General features: G+C 45.4%; 1 protein-coding gene and 1 pseudogene across 4 annotated transcripts; one reads left to right on the top strand and one right to left on the bottom strand.

Moving 5' to 3' along the window:
* Window positions 1–3,402: 3,402 nt before the first annotated feature.
* Window positions 3,403–16,962, bottom strand: LOC123038757 (G-type lectin S-receptor-like serine/threonine-protein kinase At2g19130; annotated as a pseudogene).
* Window positions 16,963–17,571: 609 nt separating this feature from the next.
* Window positions 17,572–19,839, top strand: LOC123039973 (uncharacterized). 4 transcript variants are annotated; one of them, XR_006418028.1, is made up of 5 exons: window positions 17,687–17,904; window positions 18,005–18,060; window positions 18,975–19,267; window positions 19,367–19,444; window positions 19,576–19,839. XR_006418028.1 is itself a non-coding variant. In XM_044462943.1 (3 exons), the coding sequence occupies exons 1-3, from the start codon at window positions 17,572–17,574 to the stop codon at window positions 18,977–18,979; spliced, it is 429 nt and encodes a 142-aa protein (XP_044318878.1). In that variant the 3' UTR covers window positions 18,980–19,267. The 4 variants fall into 4 exon arrangements, 2 of the variants coding, with proteins under 2 accessions (XP_044318878.1, XP_044318877.1); XR_006418029.1 differs by having other exon boundaries at window positions 19,355–19,444; XM_044462943.1 differs by lacking the exons at window positions 19,367–19,444; window positions 19,576–19,839 and having other exon boundaries at window positions 17,572–17,904; window positions 17,970–18,060.
* Window positions 19,840–20,323: the final 484 nt, after the last annotated feature.

The following is a 20,323-nucleotide window of genomic DNA, read 5'->3' as shown; positions in this document are numbered from 1 at the left end:
GAACACACAAAGTGTAGAAACAAACAGGTTACATGTGCCCTGGAAGATTACTGAAGCATAGAGTGTGATTCTTATCTTCGTTGTGACCATGATAAAAATGCATTATGTATCATAAGGAATGGCCTTGAATTGTTTGTATGTATATCTGATAAGAAAAGGCGATTGAAAAAAGAGGTATTCATGGACCTAGAATAGGTGCTGAGACACAGCAAGCAGTTAGACAGAGATGATATTCATATTAGGCAAAATAAATACTGGCTAACCTGTCTGCTAGATCTAGAATATGAGAAAGCACCGACGCACTAGTCTTCAAAAGTGACCCTCTGGATGTCCCAGTCTTGCCATTCTCTCATGTAAAATGTAGGAGTCCAACAAAAGAGAGATGCAGAGATGATTAAATATACAAGAACAACAATTAATTTGGACATAGCTAAATATTTAAAATACTAGTCAATTTCTTCATGTTGCATGGAACAAGCAGCTCCCATGTTAATAAACGCATGATCAAACAACCACATGGAGCCATGGGTCAGTGGTGTGCCCTGTTTGCACGCTTGGGCTTCAGTGAGACAACGGGCAAGTACCACCGATAACTGGAACCATGGCTCAAGTGTTTGTTTTTTCTGGATTTTTATATGTCCACTCTAGCTGAAAATAAGCACAAAACCCACTTTTTTGGGGCATCATTGGAAAACAGCTTACCTCGACCGTGCGGCCGACTCTGAGGTCATCCTGTTCTGTTTTGGGCCAAGATGTTGAAGTGCTTCCGGTCCAATTTCAGAGCTCCTCATGCTTCATTGATTGCTCTGGTCACAATTTAATCTTTAGCATTGTGGAGATCAACATCAGATCTGAAGAATAATATAAGTCACACAGAGAATGATATCGTTCTGAAGAAACCCAAGGAGAAAATTCTACAAACAACCTGCTATTTGTGCCCTGGAAGATACTAAAGCATGGAGTTGTGATTCTCATCATCACTGAACAAGATAAAAGGGAATGTATCATTTCTTTGCCGATGATTGAATTGTGCTCTACCCAGTCTCCAATGAAGTTCATGAGAAAAAAAACAAAACAATTTACATGTTCAAGTGTTCGACGCGTGTATGTGAAATGTCATTCCCCCATATGTAAAATGTAAGGAATCTAAGGGTGTGTTTGGTTGTGGAACCAAGTGTCATGGAATGGAATGGTTTCATTCCAGGGGAACGGGTCGGTTCCATTCCTGCGTTTGGTAGCAGCAAAAAAATAGAATGGGTTGGTTCCGTTCCGGTGTTTGGTTAGAGATGTGGAATGAAAAATGAAACGACTTAAAATTCAAAATTACGATAGCATTTCATTTGCATTTTCAAGACAGACAAAATAAACCAAATATATTGACAAGAATGACATACAGCAAGAAACTTTAATCAAATAGCATACAGCAGGAAACTTTAATCAGAAAAGTGAGGAGAGCAACGAACATCACATATCTCAATATCCATGTGTCTCTGTGTCGTGCTAACAGCAACGAACAACGCATATCTCTGTCTCTCTCTGGGCTGAACAGGAAAATGGGGAGAAGCTGCAACATGTACAAGGGAAAGGAACGGAGGTCGTATCAGCGGAGACGATGCCGCTGCTGTTAGCACCAAGCCCGCCGACGCTCCCGTAGCAAAACTGCCACCACCCAGCCGCTCGATCCGCCGCACGAGAGAGGAAGAGACGAGTCGCCGGCGGCGCAGATCTTCAGGAAGTCGCCGGCGGCGCAGATTGGGTGAGGGAGAGACAAGTGGGAGGCGGCTTTGAGAGAGGATTCGATTGGGTTTCGGGGAGGAGACGAGTTGCCGGCGGCGCAGTCGAGAGGAGTTCGCCGATGGCGCACATCGGGTGAGGGAGAGACGAGTGGGAGGCGGCTGCTCGAGAGAGGACTCGATTGGGTTTCGGGGAGGAGAGGAAAGAGCGACGACCGGTTCCGCGTGGTTCCTTCGATTTGGAGGTCCCAGCGCGTTCCGGATATTAGGAGAATATTCGCTCGCTGGGCACGACTCGAAGAGCCGCCAGCTTGTCTCTCGGACCAGTGGAAGAGGCCGTCGGAGACGACGGCGTCGATCTCGGCGTGGTGGCTGGACAGGAAGCGGCGGAAGGGCTCCTGGAGCAGCTCCGCCGTCCGAAGGAACCTGTCGTTGTAGTCCTTGGATGTTAGGCCAGTCCCGCTCTCGGCGCTGGGGGGAAGCCCGACGTCGGGGAAAGGAACGACGACAACATCCACTGACCCCAGGGAAATGTTGGCACGGTCGACGATGGAGCGGATGGTCGAAGCTTGCAAGGGTGTGGTGAGGATGGTGCACCTAACGCCACGGGCGGCGAAGAGCGCGGCCATGTCGGCCATCGGGATGAGGTGGCCGGGGAGGAGGAACCGGAAGAAGAGCATGCGCAACGGGGGTTGCTCGTCACCCTCCGTTGGCGCCATGGATGCATCCATGCCCAGCCTACCCACAGCTTCCCAAGTTCTGATCTTGGTGTGATGAGTGATGACCGCCTTTAATCTCTGCTGCAGACAGCTGCTCCATGTGAAGTAGCTAGGTTGGTCGGTCAAAATTTATACATGCAATTAAGAGGACGTCGGTGGTTACTGTCATGCATTCAACTCAAATCAATCACGAGTCTGACAGGTTTGGGTCCCAACCTACCGAGAGCCAAAACAAGGCTCGAAGATTTTATCTTAAGTCAAATGGTGCAAAGTTTGGCTAAATTTGTACTCCCTCCGTCCCATAATGTAAGACGTTTTTTGACACTACACTAGTGTGAAAAAGCGTCTTACATTATGGGACGGAGTACTATATAGGAGAACTAAACCAAATCACTATATCATTAGATGGATAAAATACAATGTATTTTCATATTATATACTGGTTCATAGTTTTGTTTAGCTGTGCTGCAAGGATTGCGCATGTTTTGTGGACGTACCTCTCCTCTATATGAATCCTCGGTACAGCTCGGCATATAGACCACAGATTCAGCTTTACAATGTTTCCAAAGGATAAAACAGGGGCAGAAAAAACAAACCATGTGTTGGGCAAGGATGAAAATAGCAACTATTTAAAGAAATTAAGGTGCAGTGAAGAATACCCGTCATGGAAATGTGTTTTGGCTACAAACTTTTGTATAACAATAAGTCAACTGATATTTATGGGGGAAACAAACATTTGACATGTCGATACAAATGGCGATACATGACAAACTAGAACCACAGATACACTAGCTGCCCTGCTAGTTTGTACAATATATAATAGAGACTAAAATTCAAGACATGTTTTTAGTAGTATCAATCACTATGGAAAAGTGTGTATGAAGGGTAACTTCTCAGCTCAGTTATTAGAACCCTGCTGAAATTTGAACTTTTCCTTACATGGATTATATTTAATTTGTTGAAGAGCTTCCTGATATAGCTTGAAGCAATCTTGGCACTGGGGGCATATCAAGCTTGACTAGACCCTCGAGAACTTGAACCACATCGCCCATTGTAGGACGATCAAAGTCATAATCTTGAATGCACCAACATGCAGCTTTGCAAGCTCTTTCAACCTCCTTCACGTTGATGTCACCATATAATTGTTGATCGACCAAAGTCCTCACATCTCCCTCAAGAAGCTTAACTGCAGCTTGCACAGGAAAATGAACATCATGATCAATATTTCCTGTACATTCTTGAGGTGATGAGTTCCTCCTTCCAGACATGATTTCTAGCAGTACCATTCCATAGCTGTAAACATCAACCTTTTGTGTAATAGCCACTCCACTAATCCATTCAGGCGCAAGGTATCCTACGGTTCCTCTCATTGTTGTCAGAACACAACTAAAGTTCCTTCCCATAAGTTTTGCCATCCCAAAATCTGCAATTCTAGGAACAAGTGCCGCATCGAGAAGTATGTTTTCTGGCTTAATATCGCAATGTATTATGCAGTCATGACAACTCTCATGCAAGTAGGACAATCCTTTAGCAACACCAATGGCAATTCGGAACCTTGTACTCCAATCTAACATAGAACCATTGTCTTGGAATATATGGACATCAAGAGAACGATTTGCCATGTGTTCATAAACAAGCATCCTTCTATCACCTTCACAGCAAAAACCAATCAGTTTTACTAAGTTGACATGTTGGATCATTCCAATTGTGCTACTGTTTTTCTCCTTGGCGTGCACCATCAAGCATCTTCACCGCTATGGTAGTCGAGTCACGCAGAATTCCCTTAAATACAGAGCCAAAACCACCTACACCAAGCTTCTCTGAGAAATTTTTAGTTGTCTGCTGCAAATCAACATACTTAAATGCTATAACTCCACATCCACCTTCAGTGTTGCTTAAGGGATGAGAACACCACTTCCTTTCCCCACTCCAAATCATCAATAGCATCACCAACAAATCGAAAGCACCAACAGTGAGACCTATGATAATTCTTCTATTTCCTTTTGTGTTGTTTCCCCAACTTTGCACCTCTCCAGCAGCAAGACGAAGGAAAAGAATCTCTCTGTCACTATTGATTGTGCCATTATTGTACTGCTTTACATTAATAAGTTGGCCATGCCAGATTGAACAGCCACTCTTGCCATAGGAGTAGGCAGTGCATGAGCAATTTCTTAGACAAACCTGCATGCACTCTTGTCCACTCTCAATTGTTTCCATGCTATGTGCATAGTATGGTAATCTAACACTATGTATGGGAAAGAACTTGTCAGTTAATCCTGTTGTGTTACTTTTGTTGCTGTTGCAATGTTCTAGTGGAGTATTTCTCATGCATCCATCTCTTCTATCATCCAGCACCCAATCCTCTGGTGACTTCACAGAGAACCCATTCATGCAGTTACACAATGTAAGTGCGTTGTCGTTGCAGACCGTGGAAGGCCCGCAAACGGTGAAAACATCGCATGGAGCCCTCGGTTCGACATATATGGTTTCCCAATCTTGCAAGCTTTCAAGCCAAAGAAGTTGCTTGGTAAGACCGGAGACGTCAAGGAAGCAGATTGTTATTATTGTTGGATCCGTCGGGGCATAAGTGAAGTACTCCTCTTCATCATTGTTGATGAATTTGGTGTGGAGAAAGTTACTGTCTGACATCTCCGGCACCAAATTGAAGTACCACCCGATCCATTCCCCCGTGGAGAAGTACACCATGGATGAATTACAGAGCTCAACAAAGTACTGCGGATCACTAGTGGGGTCTAGCTCCATGCAGTATAGGCCTGGAGCTGGATCTATCAGATTCTTCTTTGAAGCAAGACTGTATTTTTGGCCAGTAATCTTGTTCCGGCCAATCCTTGCACCGGGAAGGAAAACATTTGTTGGGTGATCAAAGCTCTGCCACCACACGACGGATGGGTTCGAGGCGTCTCTTATGACAAGGTTACCATCGTTTGTGAGCGCCGCCGTGATTGTAGTATTTTTGTTAGCTATTCTTCCACCTTTGGCTGCTATTATTTGACTGGACCAGATTATGGATTTAGTCGCATGGTTTAAGATGACAAGATTGCTATCCCTTGAGATTCTGAGCTTGGAAAGTCTAAACTTGGGGTCACTGATTGGTTTCTCTCTGTTTGCAATCCATACAGGAGTGAACTTTGGGATCTTGTTGAACCATATACCTACATACCAGTAGGGGAAGGTGGTGTTGTCTGAGGAAGACTTACTGCTGCGTGACGTGTAGAACCCCAACGCGACCTTGCCATTCTTTGAGATGAGCCTGTTGCCGCCGCTGAGCTCTTGGTCTTCTGTCATGGTGCTGCTGCCATTTGCTGCAGAAGCGCACGCCACCGAAGAATAGACATGGCATGCCCGAAGACAATGAAAAAATGAAGCGGTGGGTTGGAATTTGTTTTGATGTATCTTTGTTACATTTGGAGATTAAGATATGCAAATATGTCATATATATAGGGTGTAGTATCCTTCGTGGTACATATGATAGTGGAGAATTTTCCATCTCTTCAACCAGTTTTGACGGACCACTAGTAGAAAAATGACCTATAGTCCCGGTTCGTAAGGGCCATTAGTCCCGGTTTTTGAACAGGGACTAAAGTGTCGGTACTAATGCCCTATACCTTTAGTCCCGGTTCTTGCATAAACTAGGACAGATGGGCCTCAACATGGCCGGTGCGGCGAGCCCAGGCAGGAGGGCCTTTGGTCCCGGTTGGTGGCACCAAGCGGGACCAAAAGGCATCCACGCGTCAGCATTTTGAGGGGCTGGGGTTTTTGTTTTTTTTTGAAGGGGGGGGGGGGTTGGGGGTTAATTTAGGTGTTTCATATATTGTGTTAGCTAGCTAATTAATAGAGAGAAGTATCCTCTCTTATGTCCGTGCTTGGTCGACGCTACTACTGTACATAGAGAGGCCCTCGACACGCTAGCTAGTAAGAAAATGAAGGAAACCATTAAGTACAGAAGTTCGTCATGCATACCGAGAGAAGTGATCGATCGGCCTCTCCTTCTCCGAGAGATTGGTCGAACAACAAGTTTTCGTATTATCTATCCGACGCTACTGGCTACATACATATATACAATGTAAGATCTCTTACAACCCCCTAGCATTTGAAATCAACTTCCACATGGTATTCTTCAGCTTTATTGATGACGTGGTCAAGAAAGAATCCCGCCAATTCCTCTTGAATTTCTTTCATGCGATCTTGTGGTAGGAGTTCATTCCGCATCTGCCACGTCTAATTTGAAGAAGGGGGTTAATACATATATATGAATGAAACTCAACAGAAATGATGGTGTAATAAAATGAAATTGTGAATATTATTGCTTACGCACTTCATATTGTCTTTTAGAGTAGCCCCGCTTACTTTTCAAAGTCGCGTTGTAGATGAACTCGCACACGTAGTATCCACAGAAATCATTCCCTTGTTCCTGCCACAAGCACTTTACGAGAAATAGAGGTCAATCAAACTGATAATGAAGCATTATAAATGGCATTGATGAAAGTATAGCTATAGAATCAACGGGAGATGCGCGCAACTAGCTAGCTAGTAGTACTTACTTTCGGGTATGTATATCACAGCTCCTTCGGCAGTCCCGGAGCTTCTGCGGTGAACTGTTTCCAAACCCTGCAAGACAAAGAAAATAATTATTATTACTTGAGACAACTAGAAATGAACAAAAAGTTGCCGATATGGTGCGATAATGATCGATTGAACTTACTTGTTGAGCATTTTAGTCATGTCCGCATAGGTTTCGGGATCTTTTCGTCTCGAGTCTAAGACGGTTACTAGTCCCCGCTCAAGCTTAATCTCCAGAAGAACATAGTGGAAGCTGCGCACGCATGCATAACTCATCATTTACCTTACTATAACCTCGCTCGACTAATAAGGGAAACCGAATACGCACACGGTAGTAACACTCACTTGAAGTTGTAAGGAAAGAGTATTAAATCTTTGTTTTGATTTTTGATCAACGATTGTAGCAAGTTGGCCTCGGCCTCTTCGGCCTTCTTTTTAACCTGAAATTCATCTATGATATTTGTGTTAATGAACCCAATATCATACATTTCTTGTTTTTTGCACTCGACGATCTTCAATCTGCATAATATAGTGAGGATAATTAATTATAAATACATGCAATGAAAGAGCCGAGCTATATATAGAGACTTAATGACAGAAATAGTACTTACAGACAGTAGCAAAAGACCGTTAATTTATCGAGGGCCTTTTGATTGAAGAACTCGAAGAACTCCTCAAATGGAACAGGCAACAGATCAGTTCCAACGAGGTCGTGCTCCTCTTTAATTCTCAGATACAAAGTATTCGTCCCCCAGACTCTCTGCAGGTTTTCATGTACCAATTATGGAATCTTCGCATCATCGTTGTTAGAGATTTTTCATCTTTGACGAGAGGCTTCCCGTACTCGTATCTGTGTTCGTCCACCTCCAAGAAATCAGGAATGTACATCGTCAGGCAGGTAATCTCTAAGATTGCTATAACCGGGCACCGTCCCCGGAGCATTAGCGACGATATCGCTAGACACATTGAGCGGGGGGCACGATTGATTTGCTTGTTCGCCGAGCTGGGCAATTTTTTTCGCAGCTACTCGTTCTTTTGACCTTTGATGTCTGAAAGTACTTCCCGACCGCTCCGCTTCGAGATATGCCTTTTCAGTAATGCGCTCATAGTTGTTTTTCGGCGGAGACTTTGGTGGTTTCCTCAAGGCATCGATAGTGCGCTTTTCTTTCACCTGATCTACCTTCTCCTCCGGAGGTGGATGTCTCTTTGCTTTCAACCCTTCAAAGAAGTCCTCCACTTCGGTCCGCACGATCTTTGCGTTTTCCTCCTCGGTCCTCTCGTACGGTAACTTCTCTAGAGGCTTGAGAGTAGGACCGTATCTGTATTGCCTCCCGCCTCTGGCTGTACTGCTAGCCGCCGGAGTAGACGGAGCGGCTGCGACGTCTGTCTTCTTTCGTTCTTGCTTACGAGGCGGAGGAGAAGGACTACGACGCGCCGGAGCAGCCGGGGCGGCGGCGGGTCTCTTCCGCTAACAGGACTCCGGTTTACCGGAGTCCTGCTAGCCCAGTGCTACAGCCTGGATTCACTCGCTGATGACCGACACGTTCGATGCTGGGTCATGGATGCCTGTCCCTGTAAGTTTGTGCCACTTTGGGTTTACGACTAGCCATGTCAGCCCGGGCTCCTTATCATATGGATGCTAGCGACACTATCATATACGTGTGCCAAAAGGCGCAAACGGTCCCGGGCAAAGGTAAGGCGACACCCGTGGGTATACAGTGCGTGAGGCCGCAAAGTGATATGAGGTGTTACATGCTAGATCGATATGGCATTGAGTCGGGATCCTGACAGCGTTGGTATTGCTGGCGAGGCGGAGAAGGAGGAGGCTGCTGGCTGCTCGGGCGTGCCGGCGCAGGCGGAGAAGGAGGCGGAATGCCGCCACGCGCCTGAGAAGGAGGCTGATTGCCCTGATCACTCGCCGGAGGAGGCGGAGGAGGAGGCGGAGTGCCCTGACTCGCCGAAGGAGGAGGTGGAGGCGGAGGCGTCCAGTTCGGAAGGTTGATGAGCTCCTTCCGCCATAGGCATGGAGTCTTCAGAGAAGAACCCAACCGAATCTCCCCTTCACCCGTAGGGTGGTCAAGCTCAAGGTCCTCAAATCCGTCCGTTATTTGATCCACCATCACCCTAGCATATCCTTCTGGAATCGGCTGGCCGTGGTAGGTTGAGCCAGGTTCATTAGGTATAACAGAGCCAACAGCCGCCTTGACTTTCAATGTCATCCATCGCGTCATAAGGTGGCAATGTTGAGACTCTGTGATGGCATCCACGGGGTAGCCCGTGAAGACAGGCTCCAGCTGCTGAGTCTGCTCGGTGGAAGCCACGCTGCTTCTCTGCTGAGATGGCGGCGTAGCTTCAGGGGAAGCTTCAGCAGGTCGTTTGCTGCGATCTGCTTCCGTTCCTCTAGCCCTTGTGCCCTTTTGTGCAGCGCCTGCAGTTGGCTATGCTCCACTTTCTTCCTCCTCTCCTGGGTTTTGTAACCCCCTGCGTCCGGAAACCCAGCCTTCCACGGAAGGGAGCCTGGCGTGCCTCGTGTCCGTCCAGGGTGCTCAGGATTCCTGAGGGCCATTGTGAGCTCGTCCTTCTCTCTGTCTGGAACGAACGTCCCTTCCTGCGCTTTCTCGATATACTCCCGAAGCTTCCTGACGGGTATTCGCAGTTGCTCTTCCGTCCAAACGCACTTCCCTGATACAGGGTCCAAGGTTCCGCCAACCCCGAAGAACCAAGTCCGGCAATGGTCTGGCCATCTCAATGTCTCTGGTTCGACCCCTTTAGCAATCAGGTCATTCTCAGCCTTGTCCCACAAAGGTCGGGCTTTGAGGTAACCACCTGACCCCGTGCGATGGTGATGCTTCTTCTTCGCAGCATTAATCTTGTTTATCGCTGACATCTTCTTACTCTTTTCCGATGTCTTGTGGGCCACAAATGCGGGCCATTGATCTCTGATCTTCTCAAACTGGTCGGTGAATTCTGGTGTCTCTTCTTTGTCGACAAACGTTTTCAGCTCATTCTTCCACCTCCTGAATAGTTCTGCCATCTTCTTAAGAGCATGAGACTTGATCAATTCCTCTTTAACTGGCTTCTCTGGATCCTCCTCTGGCGGTAGGGTGAAATTTGCCTTAAGCGTTGTCCAAAGATCTTCTTTCTGCATATCGGAGACATAAGACGTCGGCACCTCAGGGTCTTCCTTCTTTGGCTTTAACCATTGCTGGATACTGATCGGGATCTTGTCCCTAACAAGAACCCCGCACTGAGCACGAAATGCATCCCTTGTCCGGATGGGTTCAATCGGCTTGCCATCGCGCGCGATTGCTGTGATCTCAAACCTTTCATCCGAGCGCAACTTTTTCTTCGGGCCTCGTTTCTTTACCGAAGTTGAGCTCGATCTGGAGGGCTAGAGAAAAAAGAAGAAAGACGAGAGTTAATTAATATGTGTACATATGAAAACAATGAATGCATCAATTAACTAGTCAGCACGGGCTTAACTAATGTATAATATACCTGGACGGACTTGGTTCGGTCACCGGAGCAGTCAACACGGTCTCCTTCTCGTACCTCCATTGGGTCACCGGAGCCATCATGAACATAGCCCTCTTCTTGTACCAACATTAATGGGCCGGAGCCATCATGAACATAGCCCTCTTCTTCACCCAGTCCTTCCTGACCATCGGTGTCATTGAGAAATGACGCAACGACATCACTTCCTTATGCGATTATGTCCCCCAACATCGCTTCTGTTGCTTCGTCTCGGGAGTGCTCCATAGTTTCTGCAAATATTTACAACATGTCAATTATTATTCAAACATGGTACATATGGATATATATTAGTGGCAAACGTAGAACTAGCTAGCTAATCACAATAAGGAATCATGTTAGTGTCCTTGACATTGCTTCTCTAGGGTTTGGGGTGGCCTAGACAACGCTTCAAGGGTTTGGGGTTGCCTCGACACAACGCTTCAATGGTTTGGGGTGGCCTCGACAACAACACTCTTTTAAATTGGTAAATTTGGGTGGCCTTGAGAGAGTTTGTCGGGTAGGGGTGCGGCGGGAGGGGGTAGGAGACCAACATCGTTTTTTCTCTAGGGTTTGGGTGTCCTGGAGAGTTTTGGTCGAGCGAGAGGGCCGAGGGGGGGTGCTGCTGTGGTATAAGTTATCACGGTCAAGAGGGGGTATATATATCGACCGTCCCTCATGTCGAAGTTATCCGGGAGGGGGTTATATCGACAACGACGCGGCATACATATACATGGGAAAATTATCGGGGAGGGGGTATATCGGTACCCCCCCTCGTGTTGAAGTTCTCGGGAGGGGGTATATCGACAACGACATACCCGATAAAAAATAAGAAGACAAAAGAAGACATAAAAAGAGGAGAAGAAGAAAGGAATAGAAGAGAAGCAATCGAAGAAAAAAAGAAGAAAAAAAGGGAGAAGAAGAAAGGAATAGAGGAGAAAGAGAGAAAAAAAAGAATTCTTTTTTTCTCTCTCTTTCTCCTCTATTCCTTTCTTCTTCTCCTCCTCCTTTCTTCTTTTTTCCTCTTCTTATTTATTTCTCCTCTTCTTCATCTCCTCTTCTTCTCCTTTCTTCCTCTTCTTATTTTCCTTTTTCCTCTCCTTCTTTTTCTTCTTCTTCCTTATCTTCCTAGCTAGATCTATAATACTAATCTAAAAATGTAACTTTTGCATATATAAAACTTTTTCTTCTTCTTCCTTCTTCCTTCTCTTCCTTCTTTTCCTAAATATATAAAACTTTTCTAAAAATGAAACTAACCTAAAATGTACTAAATCAGAGAACATATATAGATAAAACTAACCTAAAATGTACCCAAATGTACTAAAAATCTAACTTTTATATGCACAGAGAACATACATACATATATACATTTTTATAAAAAGGCAAAAAACAAATCATCATATATATGAACAAAAAATCTAAAAAAAGGACATATAATCAGATATACACACATACATATACTCACACATATACATATAATCTGGAAAAAAAACATCATATATATGTGAAAAAGGAGAGGAGAGGACAGGGGGGCGGCGCCAGCCGGCCTGACCAAGGAGAGGTGCGGCGTGATCGGGGAAGGGGCAGAGGCACAGCGCCGGTGTCGGTGTACAGGGTGGCGACGGCGGCGTAGTCGGGTCAGGGGCGACGGCGGCGTGGTCGGGGCAGGGGCGATGGCGTTGACGGGCAGAGGGCGGCGACGACGTCGACGGGGCGGGTCGGGGGCGCGGCAAAGGCACAGCAAGGGCGCGTGGCGTGGTCGGGGGGCAGGGGCGACGAAGGCGTGGTCGGGGCGGGGCAACGGCTGTGTGGTCGGGGGCGCGGCGAGCTCGGGCAGCCTGGCGGCGTCGTCGGGGGAATCGAAGAACTGACGAAACTTTCACGATTGCTGGCTTTTATAGCAAAGGCATTGGTACCGGTTCGTGGCACCAACCGGTACCAATACACCCCTTTAGTCCCGGTTGGTGCCACCAACCGGGACCAAAAGTCTCTTTTCAGCAGCCCAAAGGGCGGGAAGCGGCGGCCTTTGGTCCCGGTTGGTGGCACCAACTGGGACTAAAGGATGGGCACTGGTACCAGTTCGTGGCACCAACTGGTACCAATGCACCCCCTTTAGTCCCGGTTGGTGCCACCAACCAGGACCAAAGGCCCCTGTGCTGACCGCGTCGGGGCCAAAGTTTAGTCCCACCTCGCTAGTTGAGAGGGGCGGGCAGTGGTTTATAAGCTCCACTGCCGCATCCCTCTCGAGCTCCTCTCCACAGCAGGCTTGCGGGCCTACCTGCTACTGCTTTGCCTAATGGGCCTTCTGGGCCTACTGCGGGCCTGAATCCTGACCCATGAATGGGTTTCTAGTCGTACTCACGCCGTGGTGCCCCAGTTGGTGGCAAATTTTTGATTTTTTCCTAGTTTTTTTGTTTTCTTTTTTGCTTTATTTATTTTGTTTTGTTTCTTCTTACAACAAAATACTTATTTATTTTATTTTATTTTGTTTATAATTACTTATTAATTTTATTTTATGGTAATTCTTTTAGCTATTAAAGTTTCTAACAAAAAAAGTTCTTTATGAAAATTCTTTTTGCTTTTAATGATTTTGAACAGAAAATACTTTGATAATTTTAGTTGCATCAGTTTTATATAATTTTAGTTTCAATCATACTAGAAGTTGCTTATAATGTTTTGAACAGAATATACTTTGATAATTTTAGTTTCATAAATTTTATTTATGTTATTAAAGCTTTTTTTCTACTTATCTATTTTATTAAATTATATATTTTTTTTTCAAATTACTTATTTATTTTATTTTTACAAAACAGACAATCTCCTTCGAAGTATCAGGGTTCCATACGGAAACTCGTCTGTTACAAAGGGATTTCATTTCTTTTGAACTTATTTGAACCCCCTTGTTTTTCTGTGTTCAAAATGCACCATTCAAAGCCACATCATCAATTCACAACCCTTTCCGACTTCATTTGTTATTTTTCATGCATTTACTGATTATTTTGAGCTATAAGACCATGAAATTGAAAAGCATTTGAAATGAACTCTGAAAAGGTTTCAAGTTGGCATGGTATCATCATTTCACCCACATAGCATGTGCAAGAAAGTAGAGAGGTTTATGGCAAAAACTGGATGCACTTCGTGTACAAAACAGACAATCTCCTTCGAAGTATCAGGGTTTCATACGGAAACTCGTCTGTTACAAAGGGATTTCATTTTTTTTGAACTTATTTGAACCCCCTTGTTTTTCTGTGTTCAAAATGCACCATTCAAAGAGACATCATCAATTTACAACCCTTTATGACTTTATTTATTATTTTTCATGCATTTACTGATTATTTTGAGCTATAAGACCATGAAGTTGAAAAGCATTTGAAATGAACTCTGAAAAGGTTCCAAGCTGGCATGGTATCATCATTTCACTCACATAGCATGTGCAAGAAAGTAGAGAGGCTTACGACAAAAACCGGATGCACTTCGTGTACAAAACAGACAATCTTCTTCGAAGTATCAGGGTTTCATACGGAAACTCGTCTGTTACAAAGGGATTTCATTTTTTTGAACTTATTTGAACCCCCTTGTTTTTTGTGTTCAAAATGCACCATTCAAAGCCACATCATCAATTTACAACCCTTTATGACTTCATTTGTTATTTTTCATGCATTTACTGATTATTTTGAGCTATAAGACCATGAAGTTGAAAAGCATTTGAAATGAACTCTGAAACCAAAGTACATACATAGTTCTTCAGAGCATTAAAACCAAGTACATACATAGTTCTCATTGAACAACATATATCTCTCCAGAGCATCTAATTAAACCATACATTGAAATTACGTAAAACATTTCAATGCAAAAACAAATATGATCATAATCGCAACCAAGGTAACAACTAATCCAACTGCATAATGATACCAAGCCTCGGTATGAATAGCATATTTTCTAATCTTTTTAATCTTCAACCGCACTGCATCCATCTTGATCTTGTGATCATCGACGACATCCGCGACATGCAACTCCAATATCATCTTCTCTTCCTTAATTTTTCTTATTTTTTCCTTCAAGTAATTGTTTTCTTCTTCAACTAAATTTAACCTCTCGACAATAGGGTCGGTTGGAATTTCCGGTTCAACAACCTCCTAGATAAATAAAATCTATGTCACATTGGTCGGCGTAATTGTCATAAACAATAAATGAACCAAATAGTTATGAAAAGATAATATATACCACATCTGAATCATAGACAGGACGAGGGCCGACGGGGGCGGATACCAAAACCATCACACTATATAATAACAAGGAATAATAGAAGTAAGAAAATTAGACAAGTATCTATCCGAAGTCAGAATTTTTTTCTTTCAGAAAGAAGATAAGAACAAGAGGCTCACCACGGTGGTGCCGGTGACGAGATCGGTGCGGGCGATCGACGGCGGTGAAGACGGGGCGGGGACGGGGCGTGACGGACCGCTAAATCTAGACAAATCTCGTTGAAAATGGAGCTCGGAGGTCGAGTTTCGAGAGGAGAAAGCTTAACTAGTGTGGCTCGCGCATTTCATCGAACACCTCATGTGCATAGGAGGTGAACTAGAGCACCCAAATGCCATCCCCTCGCCGGCTTGACAAAACAGAGCACTGTGGAGTGCTCTGCCGCGGCGATGGGGTATATATAGGCAAGTTATTTGTCTCGGTTCGTGGCATGAACCGGGACTAAAGCCACCCCTTCTGTTCCGGTTCAAGCCAAGAACCGGGACCAATGGTTGTGGGCCAGCAGCGAGGACCATTGGTCCCGGTTCGTGGCTCGAACCGGGACAAATGGTTCCACACGAACCGGGACTAATGCCTACGAGGCCCCGGCCGGCCCCCAGGCTCACGAACCGGGTCTAATACCCCCCACTGGTCCCGGTTCTTGAAGAACCGGGACTAATGGGCTGGCCAGGGCCGAACGGTAGCCCTGTTTTCTACTACGCTTTTACTCTGCCGGTCAAGTTCAGCATTGCTGTGAAAAGTATATAAACGGGAATTCTCAACTCGATGCGACCGGAAATTTTGGAATTTCTAAACATAATTTATATTTCAAATGCATGTTGTGTGCACACTAAAAACTTTTAATAAAAAGCTGTGTATTTGTTTGCACAGATAATGGTGAGAGGTTAACGAAAGGGCACCATATTTTTTTGGGGTATAAGACACAAAATAGATTTATATTCTTCACAATATTCCAGAATGTAGATCTAAACCTTTTAGGAAGCTTTTTCTAACTTGCTTGTGGGTTTTCTCCAGGGAGCAAAAGAGAATAATAATTTGGCAGGAAGGACCCTAAGACACACGGCAACAAATTAAGTGGAAACAAATGCGCCACTTAATCAAGTTTTGACTACCTTTTTTTGTTTGAGGTGAAGTTTTGACTGGTGACAGTCAGTTGAGGCCAATAACAGTGAAAGGTTAATATAGCAACCAAACAACAAGGAAACAGTGATCGTGATGCTTTTATTAGAAAATGTTTATTTGTTTGCTGTTACAAAAATATAGTGAGAGGTTAATACATAAACCAAAATAGTACGTACATCATTTTTTTTGGCATAGGACAAAATTAATATACACTTTTCACACCCTCTGCAAAAAAGAAGCATATGTTTTTCTCACAAAAAAATTGTGATTCTACAGAACACTCCAGCCTAAATATATTTTCTAGCAATGTTTTAGATTCTATGTTTTATCCAGGGAGCAGCACTGAAAAGCATTTGGCAGCTAGGCATTACAGACATGATCCTATGACACGGCAGAGAAATGGAAACAAATGCGCCTCTTAATTAATCAAATGTTGACTAACTTTTTGGTTGGAAGAGAAAATGTGCCTAGTGACGGTCAGTTCAGGCAAGATCTCCTAGTGCTGGTCAAGTTAGTTTGGCATCATTGTGTTTAATTAGAGGAGTAGTATGGCATGTGACCTGGTCCTTAAGTTAGCAGAACTGAAGTTGTGTATACCAGTACTTACCAGAACTGAACTTGGGGTCAGTGAATATCTTTCCCTACTAATAAAGCACGGAGTGCTTCTGCCCGTCCGTCGTCGGCACTTTTGCATAAAAGTCCCTGTAGATTTTGCTATTCAACCCGCAGTCCCTACATAAGTGGATCTGCAAAAACGTTTCGATTTTGCAAATTAACCCCTGCATTTTGCGCTCCTTACTTCATCTTATCCACCGGCTGGAAGGGGCGCACGCTCACCGACTACACCCGCCGCGGGGACGCCGTGGCCGACATGGCAACCTTCGACGCGGCCGTCTCCGGCCCGGACGCGGTGCCCGACCTCCGCCTCGCCGCGCACCAGTACAATCAGCTCTCCACCTGCTGGCCTCCGTGGACGGCACCGTCTTCCCCGTCCACCCGGCCGCCGCCGCCGCGCGGCGCGTGTTCGCCGGCATGCTGGAGGCCAGGGCGCCCCCGTCTGAGGCCACCATCACCTCGCTCACCTGCGTCGTCGCTGCAGACGCCGAGGGCGCCTACGAAGCCTTCAGGCTCGTCTCCTCCATGCAGCAGAAGTACGGCATCGTGCCGCGCCTCCGGTCCTACAGCCCCGTGCTTGCTGCGTTCCGGCGCGCCGGAGAGGCTGGCAAGGCCTACGCGGTCGAGGCCCACATGGCGGCCTCCGCTGCATCGCCGGAAGAGCTCGAGCTCGCCCCGCTCCTTGAGGTCAGCGTGAAGGCCAGGGACGCAGACAAGGTGTTTGAGTATATGCACAAGCTGCGGTGAGCTGTCGGCTGCGTGACAAAGGAGATCGCCAAGGGGGAGGGGTGGTTCCGGAGCTATTAAGGCTGGTGACCCTCGACCTCCGCAGGACGCTGGCCCTATCCCACGCCGCTGGAGGCCCTCGCGGCCGCTGGGAGCCGGGGCGCGTTCCTCCACAAAACCTTGATCTGGAGCTTCGACGACACAGGCCTCCATGTTGGGCCGAGGAGGAGAAGAAGGGGAAGAAGGGGGGCACGTCGGAGGTGCCGGTCGAGCGTGCCATCGAGGACGTTGATGACGGCAGCATGGGCGAGGCCGGGGAGGAGATCATGGTTGATGCTTTACCGCCTGAAGTTGTTGACCTGGAACAAGAGGGTAAGGTGGATGTGAGAACGGAAGCGCACGCCGTGGTGCAGGATGTCGTGGTGTCCGAAGCACATGATGTGCCGGAACCAGAGGTGAAGAGTGAGGAGGTGGTGGTCCGAGACACAACCAAGGTGCATCCTGCGCATCAACCAAAGACGAAGGCCGATGAGGTGCTGGTCAGGGATACGGACACGGCTATTGTGGTGCAGGAAATGGAAGCAAAGGGTGAGGTGTCACGGTCTCGTGAGGCAGCTGGTGCGCAGACTACAGAGGTACATAACATTTCTGCTTGTTTACCATCCATCCCCAACATTTTGAAGCTGTGATGTCTCATTAGGCGGGCTACTTTTGTTGCTGGTGGTACGGGGGCAGGCAGTGGCGGTGGCTGTTGCTTAGATGTCTTTGCTGGTTCAGAGAGATAGATGGAGGTGAGTTTGTTCTGTGCTTATGATCGTGTTTGATAATGCCTGTTCAATGAGAGTGCCATTCAGTCAATTCTTTGTATGAATTCTGTAAAAGTTGTGTTACTGTGAGTGAACAAAATCTTGTATGCCGCACCTTTGAGTTTGAGATGCAGATTTGTATTCCTTGTAAATAACTTAACTCTGACATCTTTATTTAAAAAAATTGGATGCAACTGGGGAACTTGTATCATTTGTTAGGTATAAATGGCAGGAGCACAGCCTATCCAGTAAATACAAACTATCCGCATCTCATGTTCAAAAGGACATCTTAAAGGCTTTGTCTTTCTAGCGTTGTCTGCTCACAATTCACCACCCTTCTTGATGAATTGGTATGCTCTTGGTATTAGCATTTAACATATTCAGTACAAACATGTCTTGAATTGTTTTTGTAGGATTAAATATAGCAGCACTTGTGCTTTTATCATTCTGTCTTAAATTATTCACACTGCTGGAACCATATGTGTACAACTGGAAACATATTTTACCGAGTTAAGAGAAAATGATGCCAGGAGGCGTCATCAGCAGCGGTGGCTCGGAGCACAGGCGAGGGCGTTTTAGAGACACATTAGTATTTTTTGATAGAGACTACTGGTAGTTAGAGTGATTTCATCACCGAGGAGATCCTTACACATTCGTCAATATTTAATAACAACAGTGAATTTATCTCTATATATCTGCCTTCTTACCTTTTGGGGGCTTGGACTTGCTCTGTATGATATTACAAGGCTTGAATGGACCGCAGATTTCGTAAATCAGTAGTGTTGCTATGATTTTTCACTGCCACATGTTTTAACTTAATTATTGGAATCGGGAGCCCTCTCGAATTACTTATGCCTCTGGTGATTTGAGAGCTAATATTCTGTTTCTCCAAATACCAGTATGATGATTGCATTAAGGATTGTGATACGGTTGTTGAGAGGGGAAGAGAACTTCATGCTAACTGTGCTGACTTCAAGATGGTCTCAAGGGCACTGGCAAGGAAAGCAACTGCTCTTGTCAAACTTGCCAAGTCTTCCAAAGACTACGATGTTGCCATTGATTCCAGAAGGCTCTAACTGAGCATCAAACCCAGGTACCCTGAAAAGACTAAATGATGCTAAACGAGCAAAGAAGGAGCTCAAGCAACAAGAGTATTATGATCCATAAAAAGCTGATGAGGAGCGAGAGAAAGGTAAGCTGCGTGAATTATACTATTAACACTGCTTTTTTGCTCTTAATAGTCTGGGGCAGTTAATGATGAGGTTCTCTGTTTAATGAGTTCCCTAAGCAGCAAAAATACCCAGAAGCAGTGAAGCATTACACTAAAGCGCTCAGGAGAAACCTGAAGGATCCAAAGTTAATGATGAAGGTAGTTCTCTGTTTAATGAATCACTCGAATATGCCCGTTGTAAATATTAGTAAATAATTTACGCATAATTATCGGTTACTGTCATGAGGAATTTAGTATGGCAACTTGATAATATCTGTTCATTTTCCCAGGATGCAGCTGAGAGATACCTTTCTTAAACATACCAAATCGCATACAGAGCACAGCATGGTCATGTAGTTCGATAACAACATTACTTGTTTTTCCCTGCTGCCGAATATGTTGTCATGTGTTGTAAATTTTCAACAAGTGCAGTGAGAAGTCTTAGAAGATCAGTGGACATGTAGTCTTATTTATGACGTCCAAATTTCATCATACAAAAAGAAATACTCAGTGTAACCATATTTCTGACATTTGCAAAAAATAATTAAAAAATATTGCATAATGGCATGTGGAGCAGCTTATATTTCATTTTTTGCCCGGTGCAACGCACGGGCATTTGTACTAGTGTTTCTTCACCAGCTTAGACGTGAGCAACAAGGAAACAGTGATTGTTAGTAATAGCTTTGTTTTTTTTTTTGGTTGCAAGCTAAATTTTGTAGTAGCAGATTCAGTCCAAAGCATGTTACAGAATTGAAAAAGAAAAGCATGTTGAGCCCACCAAGATACGGGCCTCGGTGCTATACCGAACGCGACCAGCCTCCAGTGGCAAACGGAGGGGGGCGGGCTGTGTGGCTGGCCGTCGGAAACCTGGACAGGTAATTGCTTGTGTTATACTACACCCCGTATGCAGTGACGCAGGGAGAAGAAGCTGAGCTCATGCATTAGCGAAGCGTACGTGGAGAGGCGGAAAGGAATGAGGTGCAGCAGCAAAGGCTGAATGAGACTGACAAAGCTGAACCAGTTCGAGACCAAACACAA

This window comes from Triticum aestivum, chromosome 2B (assembly GCF_018294505.1).
Source record: "Triticum aestivum cultivar Chinese Spring chromosome 2B, IWGSC CS RefSeq v2.1, whole genome shotgun sequence".
Classification (NCBI taxonomy): Eukaryota; Viridiplantae; Streptophyta; class Magnoliopsida; order Poales; family Poaceae; genus Triticum; species Triticum aestivum.
The sequence above is the reverse complement of the archived record's forward strand: the minus strand, read 5'-3'. Positions and strand labels throughout refer to the sequence as shown.